This window comes from Panthera uncia (genome assembly GCF_023721935.1).
Source record: "Panthera uncia isolate 11264 chromosome A3 unlocalized genomic scaffold, Puncia_PCG_1.0 HiC_scaffold_11, whole genome shotgun sequence".
Classification (NCBI taxonomy): domain Eukaryota; kingdom Metazoa; phylum Chordata; class Mammalia; order Carnivora; family Felidae; genus Panthera; species Panthera uncia.
In genome coordinates, this window is record NW_026057578.1 from 77,387,507 (window position 1) to 77,400,704 (window position 13,198).

General features: G+C 35.1%; 1 protein-coding gene across 4 annotated transcripts in view; it reads right to left on the reverse strand.

Annotated features, from left to right (window-relative positions):
* The window catches only part of USP34 (ubiquitin specific peptidase 34), a 247,218-nt gene that overhangs the window by 77,376 nt on the left and 156,644 nt on the right, over positions 1-13,198 (reverse strand). For all 4 annotated transcript variants that reach the window (XM_049650262.1, XM_049650258.1, XM_049650261.1 and 1 more), the window contains 2 exons: positions 12,792-12,878; positions 2,763-2,963 (listed from right to left, as the gene is read on the reverse strand). In XM_049650262.1, coding sequence (XP_049506219.1) covers positions 2,763-2,963; positions 12,792-12,878 — 288 coding nt within the window. The remainder of the gene's footprint in view (positions 1-2,762; positions 2,964-12,791; positions 12,879-13,198) is intronic.

A 13,198-nucleotide genomic window follows, 5' to 3' on the forward strand; every position in this document is an offset into this window, starting at 1 on the left:
TGACAAAGAAAATCATACAGTAAAAATATATTAGAAAATCAGAATTTTGCAAACAAACTTAAGAATAGCAACTTAAAAAAAATGAAAATTTAGAAATACAGAGGCCAAACTATTTTAGTATTATTATTATTATTATTTTACAAAACTATTCTTTGTATTTGACCCACAAATTCTTTACATGTCACCCACATGGGTGAAAAAAACATATTACACATGTCGGTGGTTTATTGGGGTGGTGAAGGAGAATTATACATTTTTAAATTTTGAAATAAGTAAGGCCAAGCAGCAACAGAGATCTCAACCATCCTGAAACAGAGAAAAAGATGAATACAGGGCATAGATTCTAGATTAAAAATCCTGAGGATCAATATTTAGTTTGCAAACTTTCAAGCTGCATGATTCTAATAAACTACTTAATTTTTAGGTATTAGTTCTTCTATATAATGGGAATTCTATATAATGTTCTATAGAGTTCTATATAATGGTAGAAAATAATTTGCTAATTTATATAAATAAAGAATTACTGACTCCCTTCTGCAGATCGAAACCCTTCTGGGCACTTATGTTATAAGCACTGTTCCCATCCTGGAGGTTTGAATCCACTGCAGCAGATAACATAGAAAGCACTGTAACACAAGGAATACAATGTGCCACATGAGCAAAAAAAAGAGAGCAGCAACTAAACCTGTCCCTGGTGAAATCAGAACAGCTTTAAGGAAAGCGGTCTAGGCTGGAATTTGAAAGTTCAACTTGAAATTTGAACGTTCTGAAAAGCTTTTTAAGGATAACAAATGAAATAATGCATGACAGTAAATTATGAAAAAATTAAGTGTTCTTCCTCATTATCTATAGAGTATCAAAACTGGCTAACTTTGTCTCTAGAATTAATATAACAAAGATTTTTGTTCCCAAATAGCTTAATACATTAAGTTCTGATTATGATAAACCAATGGAAAAAAATATTTAGTAAGCACCTTTTCTAAACTATAGAAGTATGTGCACAGAAAAAAATCATAACTATTAACGGTAGTCACCTATGACTAGGAGGATAGGTTCACCTATATATTCCGAATTATTGTCAATAAGCATGTACTTGCATATACTTTTTAAAAAACAATATTTTTAAATTCCTTATGTATGTAGTTTATATCTATACTATATATATTTATTATTAAAATCTCAAGAGGATGGGGCGCCTGGGTGGCTGAGTCGTTTAAGTGTCCGACTTTGGCTCAGGTCATGATCTCGTGGTTCACGAGTTCGAGCCCCGCGTCGGGCTCTGTGCTGACAGCTCGGAGCCTGGAGCCTGCTTCCGATTCTGTGTCTCTCTCTCTCCCTGACCCTCCCCCCATTCATGCTCCGTCTCTCTCTGTCAAAAAAATAAAAAATTAAAAAAAAAAAAAAACACATTAAAAAAAAAAATCTCAAGAGGAAACCACTAATCAAGGTCAAAGCTGTGAAGTTATTTAATGAGTTAATGGAAAGGGGAGCTTTCAAATTATAACTTGGAAAGATTATTCTGGAAAAAAATTAACTGAAACATTATAGCAATGCAAGGTTAAAGTAAGTAAGTAATTGGCAATAAGCAATACTGGAAAACACATTTAGATTACACTGTAGTCTCCATAGTCTATTTTAATTGTATTAGCTGTAAATGATTTGGAATACTAACAAAATCATCTGGCCCCTTTAATCTCCAAAATTCCAGAAGGGAAATATGCTTCAGGTTTCAATTTTCACCAGTAGTTTCCAACCTATGTTCACTACAGAACCTATTTCTCTAATCAGAAACAACTCACAATTCTAGAGTTTCTAGGGGCAGCTATGAGGTAAGATGCTGTTCTCAAAAGGTTACAAATGAGGAAGAGATCTCACTAAAAACCTGTCTTCATCTGTCCCCATTTCCCAATTCAGGGATGGAACAATTCGAACAGCAAATATTTGATCACATGAACAAAAGAATCCACAGCCAGAAAGAATTCTAATTATACTTGTGGATGTCATCCTGGTTATGGTGCCATTTTCATTCAGCTCTAAATATACCATTCTATCAACTTGCTTTGTGATGTTAGGGCTGGTACATCATAAACTAAATTCCTCTTTTGCCAGCTGGTTTCTATGAGGTTCCATTAACCTGGGACACTAGAGAGATTACTTTCTTGCTTGTTCTGTCAGCATTGAAACATAAGTATTTAACCCATTTGATTTCAGAAGCCATTGATTTCAGAAGCAGTAGCAGAACACCTTCCTCAGAGGCCTAAACTGCAGGCCAACAAGATCCTTATAACCTCCTCATTTCTGATAACCCCAAACCTTTTCCATATGCTTCTCAAACCCTAGAGGTGGTGAATGGTTACTCCTTTGGGTTACCTCAACATTTTCCTTTTACATACTTAGTCCTCCAATACATACACGTAAAAACAATTATTTACTTTAAATCACCTCTGTTCAAACACCTAGTGGGGCTTATTTCCCTAAATGGACCCTGACAAATTTAGTATATAAATTACTGTGTAAATGACTAACTAACTACAGTTGGGGAGTACAGCAGAATGACATTCATTCCTGAAATTTGGATAATAAACTGAAAAACATTACTATTTCATAATTACTACTCAATTTAAAATGAAGGTATCACTTCAGCAGTTACATCATATTGTAGTAGTCTGGGATCATATTCCTTATGCATTAGCGTATTCTTAACTCGATAAAACACAAATAGAATTCATTACTATAATCTAATGGGAACTTCTGTACTTTACCTCTGTTAATCTTGGTATATGAAGACCCTTGGCATGATCACCAGCAGCCTTTCTTGATTTACCAGGCCAAGTTCTTTTCCTATGGCTTTCTGCTATACCAGACCAGGCAAAGACATCGTGATAAGCTAAATCCAAATCGGATGGATCTATTGCAAACTGGCATATTAACTTCAGCAAGCAAGCAAGACAGTCTAGCTGCCACTGTGGAGAAGAAGAAAATGTCATTTCCCTATTTTGGTTAATTTAATATGGCCACTATATAACCTGAAATTGAAAGCTAGAAAATAAAATTAAGAGATGAAGTATTGTTGTTTTTCCATGCAAATGACATATACTCCAATATTCTGGAGCCAAAGCAATTCCCCAAAATTGTAAAAAATAACAGAAGATTTTGCACTTTACATAAGGAGATTTAAAATAAAAATATTTTTGGTAAAATATTTCATATGAAAATTAATTTCTGATTTAAAGCTCTACTTTAGAATTTTAAAAACACCTCCTGTGAGTAAATTAGTAAGTATCATTTATGTGCAAGATGAAAGTTTCAGAGTGCTCACATCAACAGCTATTTTCCACTCTTCCTAATCCAACTTCCAAATTGTATAGCTAAACCAATATTCCAGGTAATGCAGCAATACTACATTAGATTTTCAAGAAAGTTATCAAGAAATTTCAGTAAGAACAGTCTTTTTAACAAATGATCCTAGAAAACTGAATAGTCATAGTGAAAAAAGTAAATGAAACAAACCCTCAACTTCACTCTACATATAAAAAAATTAACTCAAAATGCATCACAGAAATAAATGCAAATAGTACTTATAGTAGAAAAAAAAAGGGGGAACATACTTGCGGTCTTGGAGCAGAGATTTCTAAATAAGATATCAATTTTGTTAAAATTAAAAACCTCTCTGCTTAAAAGACACTGTCAAAATAATGAAAAAAGCAAGCCACAGATTGAATACAAATATTCCCATACATACATGTAGTGGAAAAACTTGTCTAAATTAATTAAGGAAAAAAAAAAAAGTCTTACAACTCTTTGCTAAGGTGGAAAGGGAAAGGAAAAGGAAAAGGATAGGAAGAACAACAACAAAAAAGTCCACGATATGAACAGACACTTCATGAAAGAAAAAAAAAAAAATCATGGTCTTAAAAAGTATGAAACTTAAGAGATTCAGTGAAATAAGTACTAATGAAGGAAATTTATAAACACTTACATTAAAAGAAAAAGATCTCAAATCAAGAATCTAACTTTCCAACTTAAGAACTAGAAAAACTAAACCCAAAGCTAGAAGAAATAAGGAAATAATACACAGCAGAGGTAAATAAAACATAATAGAAAGACAATAACAACAAAAAAAAATCAATGTAAATAAAAGTTTATTCTTTGAAAAAAACAAAACCTTTAGCTAGAACTAAAAAAAGTGAAATTTGTCAAATCAGACATAAAAGTGGGAATTTTTCTACCAATTCTACAGAAATAAAAAGGATTCTAAGAGTGTAATAGATAAATGTAAAGCCAAAAAGCCAGATAACCTACATGAAATGGACAAATTCCTAGAAACGCAAAACCTACCAAGACTCAATCTTGAAGAAACAGAAAATCTGAATAGATATATAACTAGTAATGAGATTGAATCAGTATATAAAAATCTCCCAATAAAGAAAGCCTTAGACCTGATAACTTCATTAGTAAATTCTACTAAACATTTAAAGATGAATACCAATCCTTCTCAAATTCTCTAAGAACAGAGCATTCCCAACCCACTCTATGAAGCCAGCACAAGCCTGGTATCAATGAAAGAAAAAGTCACTACAAAAAAAATTACAGACCAAGATCCCTGAGGATTAATGATGCAAATATTCTTGAAAAAACGTTAGCAAACAGAATTTAGCAACACAATAAAAGGATTGTACATGACCAAGTAGGATCTGTTCTTGGAATGCAAGAATGACTCAACATACAAGAATCAATCAATACTCCACAACAAAATGAAGAAAAAATACCACCTGATCATTTCAATTGATTACATGCAGAAAAAGCACATGAAGTAATTCAACACTCTTTCATGATAAAAACACTCAACAAAATAGAAAGAGGTTAAGCATTAGACTCCTGAACTCAGCTCAGGTCATGATTCCAGGGCCATGGGACTGATGGCTATTTCGGGCTCCATGCTGAGAATGGAGTCTGCTTAAGACTCTCTCTTTCTCAGCCCCACCCTCCACCACTGCTCACACAGTAAGCAGGCAAAAACTCTAAAATTGAAAAGAGAAAGAAAGAAAGAAAGAAAGAAAGAAAGAAAGAAAGAAAGAAAGAAAAGAGAGGAAGGAAGGAAGGAAGGAAGGAAGGAAGGAAGGAAGGAAGGAAAACAAACTACCTGAGCATAAATAAAAGCCACAGATGAAAAACCCACAGTGAAAATCATATTAAATTGTGAAAGACTAAAAGCTTCTCCACTAAGATGAGGAATACTGGCTTTCCTCACTTCTGTTCAGCATAGTAGGGGAAGTTTTGGCCTGAACACTTAGGCAAGAAAAGAAACAAAAGGCATCTAAGTTAGAAAGGAAAATTATCCATTTGTAGAGGATATATAGAAAACCTTAAAGATGCCAAAGAATAGCTCTTAAGATAAATGAATTCAGCAAAGTACAGGATACAAAGCCAACACACAAAATTCACTTCCATAGGTGAACAATGAGCAATATGAAAAGGAAATTACAAAAATAATTCAATTCACAATAGCATCAAAAGAATAAAATACTGGGGCGCCTGGGTGGCTCAGTCGGCTAAGCCTCCGACTTCGGCTCAGGTCACGATCTCACTGTCCGTGGGTTCGAGCCCCGCGTCGGGCTCTGTGCTGACGGCTCAGAGCCTGGAGCCTGTTTCAGATTCTGTGTCTCCCTCTCTCTGACCCTCCCCCGTTCATGCTCTGTCTCTCTCTGTCTCAAAAATAAATAAACATTAAAAAAAAAAAAGAATAAAATACTTAAGAATTAACCAAGAATATGAAAGTCTTCTACAATGAAAATTATAAAACAATGCTGAAGAAAATTAAAAACAATACATGGAAACACATCACATGTCCATGGATTGGAAGACTTATTATTACTCAAAACAATCCGTAACAAAATATGACATTTTTTGCAGAGGAAAAAAAAAAAACAACCCACGCTAAAATTCAAAGGGAATCTCACGGGACTCCAATGCCAATACAATCTTAAAAGAGAAGAACAAAACTAGAGGACTGACACTTCCTGATTTCAAAACTTACTACAGACCTACCGTAATCAACATGATGCGGTGTTGGCATCAGATACATATGCAAATTAATGGAAAAGGGGCACCTGGGTGGATCAGTTGGTTAAGTGCCCAACTCTTGATTACAGCTCAGGTCATGATCTCCCAGTTCAGGAGTTCAAGCCCCACTTGGGATTCTGTCTCCTCTTTCTGCACCTCCCCCTCTTGTTCTCTCTCTCTCTCTCAAAAGAAATAAAAATAAACTTGAAAAAAAAGATTAATGGAAAGGAATAAAACACCCAGAAATAAACCCTCACATTTATGGTCAAATGATTTTTAACAAGGGTGCCAAGACCATCCAATGGGAGAAATGACAGTATTTTCAAAAAACAGTGCTGAGAAACCTTGGATATCCACATGCAAAAGAATAAAGTTGGACCCTTACACACTAAAACACCATATACAAAAATTAACTCAAAATAAATCAAGGCCCTACGGACTTCAAGCTGTATTACAAAGCTTGAATCATCAAGACAGTATGGTACTGGCACAAAAACAGACACTCAGATCAATGGAACAGAATAGAGAACCCAGAAATGGACCCACAAACATATGGCCAACTAATCTTTGACAAACCAGGAAAGAATATCCAATGGAATAAAGACAGTAAAGACAGTCTCTTCAGCAAGTGGTGCTGGGAAAACTGGACAGCGACATGCAGAAAAATGAACCTGGACCACTTTCTTACACCATACACAAAAATAAACTCACAGTGGATGAAAGACCTAAATGTAAGACAGGAAGCCATCAAAATCCTCGAGGAGAAAGCAGGCAAAAACCTCTTTGATCTTGGCTGCAGCAACTTCCTACTCAATACGTCTCCAGAGGCAAGGGAAACAAAAGCATAAATGAACTTTCGGGACCTCATTAAATAAAAAGCTTCCCCACAGCAAAGGAAACAATCAGCAAAAGAAAAAGGCAACTGACAGAATGGGAAAAGATACTTGCAAACGACATATCAGATAAAGGGTTGGTATCCCAAATATATAAAGAACTTACCAAATTCAACACCAAAAACACAAATAATCCAGTGAAGAAATGGGCAAAAGACATGAATAGACACTTCTCCAAAGAAGACATCCACATGGCCAACTGACACATGAAAAAATGCTCAACATCACTCACCATCAGAGAAATACAAATCAAAACCACAATGAGATACCACCTCCCACCTGTCAGAAAGGCTAACATTAACAACTCAGGCAACAACAGATGTTGGTGAAGATGCGGAGAAAGAGGATCTTTTTTGCACTGCTGGTGGGAATGCAAACTGGTGCAGCCACTCTGGAAAACAGTATGGAGGTTCCTCAAAAAATTAAAAATAGAACTACCCTATGACCCAGCAATTGCACTACTAGGCATTTATCCAAGGGATACAGGGATGCTGTTTTGAAGGGACACATGCACCCCAATGTTTATAGCAGCACTAGCAACAATAGCCAAAGTATGGAAAGAAATGTCCATCAATGGATGAATGGATAAAGAAGAGGTGGTTTATGTGTGTGTGCGTGTATTATATATATACACATATATATCATAAAGATATGAAATCTTAAAGAATACAATCATAAAGAATGAAATCTTGCCATTTGCAACTACGTGGATGGAACTGGAGGGTATTATGCTAAGTGAAATCAGTCAGAGAAAGACAAGTATCATATGACTTCACTCATATGAGGACTTTAAGACACAGAACAGATGAACACAAGGGAAGGTAAACAGAAATAATATAAAAACAGGGAGGGGGACAAAATACAAGAGACTCTTAAATATGGAGAACAGAGGGTTACTGGAGGGGTTGTGGGAGGGGGGATGGGCTAAATGGGTAAAGGGCATTAAGGAATCTACTCCTGAAATCATTGTTGCACTATATGCTAACTTGGATGTCAATTAAAAAAATAAAATTAAAATAAATAAATTAGTTAAAAATAAATAAATAAACAAATAAATAAAGGCCCTAAATATAAGAGCTAAAACAATAAAACTCTTACAAGAAAAAGTAGGATAGAAGCTTGATGACAAAGGATTTGGACACATGATTTCTTGGATAGGACAGGTAACAAAAGAAAAAACAGACACACTAGACTTCATTAAAATTAAAAGATTTCATGCACAAGGCTATCCACAGAGTAAAATGGTAACCCACAAATGGGAGAAAACATCTGCAAACTATATAAAGGTTTAATATTCACAATATATAAAGAACTTCTAAAACTCAACAAAAACCCAACAACCTGGTTCAAAAATGAGCACAAGAGTTGAAAAGACAGTTCTCTCAATGGCCAAAGAACATAAGAAAAGATGCTCAACTTCACTGTTTATTAAGAAATGCAAATTAAAACAACGAGATAGCACTCAACACCCATTAGGATGGTTGATATCAAAAAACCAGGAAATAAAAGTGTTGGCAAATACGTACAGAAACTTGTGCACTACTGGCAGAGATGTAACATGGTTTAACTCCTGTGGGAAACGACATGGTGGTTCCTCAAAAAAATCTAAAAACATAATTACCATATGACCCAGCAATTCTACTCTTGAAGAAATGAAAGCAGGGTCTCAAAGATATTTATACACCTATAATCATAGCAGCATTATTCCCAATAGGTATAATATGGAAGCAACCCATGAATGCATGGATATACAAAATGTAGCATATGCATACGATGGAATATTATGTACGCAGCCTTAAAAAGGAAGGAAATTCTCCAATAGACTACAACAAGGATGATGCTGGAGGACATTTTGCTAAATGAAATAAGCTAGTCACAGAAAGACAAATACCACATGATTCCATTTACAGGAGGTACTCAGAGTAGTCAAAATCATGGAGGCAAAGTACAATGGTGGTTTGTCATGGGTTGGGGAGAGGGGACAATGGGGAGTCACTGTTTAATAGGTATAGTTTTAATTTTACAAGATGAAAATAGTAATGGGGTTAGATGATGGTGATGATTCCACAACAAGGTGAAGGTATGTAACACCAGTGAACTACACACTTAAAAATGGTTAAGATAGTAAACCTTAAGTGTATTTTACCAAAATTAAAAAGGGCAAAGCACCATGAGGTAACACTACATACCCAGTAGAATAGCTAAAATTAAAAAGACTGACCACACCAACTGTTGAAGATATGAAGCAACTGGAACTCCCATAAGTCGCATGGTACAACTGCTTTGGAAAACACCTTGGCAGTTTCTTACAAAGTTAATCTTACATTACCATATTATTCAGCAATTTCTTTTCTTGGTATTTACCCACAAGAAACAAAAACATATGTACACAAAAAGATTTGTGTATGAACATCTGTCAACTTTATTCATAATAGCCCCAAACCAGAAACTCAAATGTCCATCAAGAGGTGAATGGATAAGGAATAGTATACCTATAAAAGGATATACTACTCATCAATGAAAACTAACAACCAACCAATACATGCAACATTTATCAGGCTCAAAATACATGTTGACTAAAAGACACCAGTTACAAAGAATACATATCGTAGTATTCCATTTACATGGAATTCTATTAAATGCAAATGTAATCTTTTAACAACAAAAAGCAGATCAGTAGTTGCTTAGGGCTGGATGGTTGGAAGAAGGGAGGAACTGATGGTAAAAAAGCAGGACGGAACTTCTGGTGTAATAGAAATATTCTATATTTTGTTTGTGTTGGTGGATTACACAATTATATACATTTTCCAAAACTTAAAGGTTCTGTTTTTTGTTTTTTTTTTTTTTTTAAAGTAAATTCATTATCAGAGCACCTGGACGGCTCAGTCGGTTAAAACATCCGTCTTCGGCTCAGGTCATGATCTTACGGTTCATGGATTCTAGCCCCGCATCAGGCTCTGTGCTGACAGCTCAGAGCCTGGAGCCTGCTTTCAATTCTGTGTCGCCCTTTCTCTCTGCCCCTCCCCCACTCATGCTGTCTGTCTGTCTCTCTCTCTCTCTAAAATAAACATTTAAAAAATAAATAAGTTCATTATGTACTGAGTATACCTCAACTCCATATCACCTACAAAAATTAACTTAAAATGGATCAAAGACCTAAATGTTTAAAAACTAGCTATAAAATTCTTTATCTTGAAAGAGAGAAAGAAAGAGAGCATGCACAAGCGTGTGAGAGGAGAGAGAAAGAGAATCCCAGGCAGGCTCCCACCTAACGCAGGGCTCCATCTCACAAACCCTGATCCAAAACCAAGAGTTGGATGCTTAATGGACTGAGCCACCCATGCACCCCCAAAACTGAAATTCTTTTTTTTTAATGTATTTTTTTAAATGTTTATTTATTTTTGAGAGCTATTGAGTGGGGGAGGAGCAAAGAGGAGGGAGACAGAAGATCCAAAGCAGGCTCTGCAGTGACAGCACATAGCCCAATGTGGGGCAGGAATTCACAAACCATGAAATCATGACCTGAAGTCAGACAATTAACTGACTGAGCCACCCAGGCACCCCAAAACTATAAAATTCTTAAAAGAAAACAGAGTCATCAATATCTGTGACTATGGATAATATACTACTTCCAAGAATGAACCTGGGGGGTGCCTGGGTGGCTCAGTCGTTTAAGTGTCTAACTCTTGACTCTGGTTCAGGTCATGATCTCTTGGGGTGAGTTCCAGCCCCGTGTGAGGCTCTGGACTAAGTGCAGAGCCTGCTTGGGATTCTTTCTCTCTCAGCCCCTGCCTCCACTGGTGCTTTCTCTCCCTCTCAAAATAAATAAACTTAAAAAAAAAAAAAAAGAATGAACCTTAAAACATTATGCTTAAGTGAAAGAAGCCAGTCACAAAGGACCATGTACATATTGTATGGCTCCATTTATATGAAATGTCCATAACAGGCAAATCCATAGAAAGTAGAATTAGATTAGTGTTTTCCCAGGGCTGAAATGTTTGGGGGAAAATGAGGAATGATTGCTAATGAATATGGCATAGGGTGTTTCCTTCTGAGGGGATCAAACTGTTCTGGCATTAGTGGTAATGTTTGCACAAGTCTGTAAATATACTAAAATATCACTGCTTTTTAAAAGGCTGAATTTCATTATATGTGAATTCTATCTCAAAAGTTTTTAATTTAAAAGTATACCTCAACTATACCTCAATTAAAAGGAAAAAAAACTAAGAAACAAGAATGACTGAATTTGTAAGTATTCTATAATATGTGAAGAGAGATGCAAATAGGGGTGTAAGCTGGCTTGCAAACTGTGTCTCAGGCATGCTTAGTAGCATCTCAGGCATTGCCAGGCTACAATGTGTCATATTTGGTAGTTAACATTATCTTATTAGTAATACTTCATAAAAATATCTACAATTTCAAAAGAAACAGAGAAAAAACCTTTAGCTTATGACTGATTTCCTGTAAGCCTTATTCCAAACTAAACTTAGAGCAAGTCTGCAAACAAAATTCCTATAAATGACACATAACTACTTGTTAACACATTTAAAATCTCCCACTTTGCCAAAGAACTAAAAAGCACATTAGAATTCTAAGAGAATTAATGGGGTAGTAGACATGACTAATAAAACGCAACAGATGTTATAAGTCACAGAACTATAATAATTAATAACTGAATAGAGGTATCTATTCTAAAAGGAAAATATCACAGTAAAATATATTTAAAAATAGAAAAATAAGTACTGAAACCAGTGGTAAGAATAACAACAGCTTGGTACATAATGATAGGTTTTCTAAATCTATTTTCTTTTAGTAACTTGGTATTAAATTAAGAACACTTGACTCCTAGGTTCTAAGGTAATTCTAAACCACAGTACTAAAAAGTTAGTATTTGAATGGAATGTTTGATAATGCTACTCTACTTTGTTGGAAGTCAGGAAAGGGAGCATCCTTTATAGCAGTATCAATTTTTTAATATTCCACAATTTTATTTTCTTAATACTATATAGAATAGTGCTTCTTCACATTAATAGTTTATTTAAAAAAAAAAAGACAAACTTCCTTTTTGTTAAGTGCAAATGATTTTGTGAAATACTTTTTAAAAAATCTGTAGGGGCACCTGGGTGGCTCAGTTGGTTGAGCATCCGACTTCGGCTCACGCCATGACCTCGCAGTTTCTGAGTTCGGGCCCCGCGTCGGGCTCTGTGCTGACAAGCGCAGAGCCTGGAGCCTGCTTCAGATTCTGTGTCTCCCCCTCTCTCTGCCCCTCCCATGCTCACACTCTGTGTCTCTCTGTCTCTTGATAATAAATAAACATTAAAAAAAAAAATCTGTAGCCATATTCAGTATCTGTAAAAATCTTCTCAGGGCTTACTCTCAACTCCTGCACCTAATTCATTTCAGACCAGTCACAAATGGTCTAAAGACACTTATTTGAGTAGCACTACTATAAAGGAAGAAATACTCAAAACAAAATAAAACACTGAAAAAGGATGTTTTCCAAAATTTGAAGACATAAACCAGTTCTTTTAAAAGCATCCAAACATTAAGACTGTATAAATACTAATATGTAATTTATTTACCTAAAGGAAAAAGATTTACAAATTACCCATAATTCAGAGTCATGAATTTTGGCACTTAAATTTTAACAGGTGTCATGGAGAATTCTTATGAATAATTTTTATCAGATACCGTATTTTTCAAAACTTAGTTCTACTACACTCTATAATCTTCCTTACTACAACAAAGCATGCGGCAAAAGATATACTTGCTAACAAAAAATGGAAGTGCTTAAGACAGGACACTATTAACTGGTTAAAAACTGGTTTCACTTACCACAGTCCAGGATTCCTGCTCTTTAGGCTCCAGAATTCCAGAATTAAAAATTTCTAATAACTGTTGAAGCCCTCCAGCAGCAACAAACTGTAAGTAATTGTGAGAGTACCAGTAAGAGAGATGCAGCTACAAAATGTCTTGAAGACCTGCTTTTGATTCAGTAACTAGATGTGTGTGTATTTATGTATACATGTGTGTAAAATATGCATCTTTAATCTAGGAAATTACTCTGATTTAAATAACCAAAATAACTTCTATGTAAAGTGATAACCTACCTTATTTTCAAGAAAATTTTAAAACAAGATTCTTGCAAAAATCCATAAACGTATCTTTAAATTCCATTGACAATTTAACTATAGACACTGAAGTGTCCTAACAAAGTATTCCAATAAAGGAAGAAAATAAGT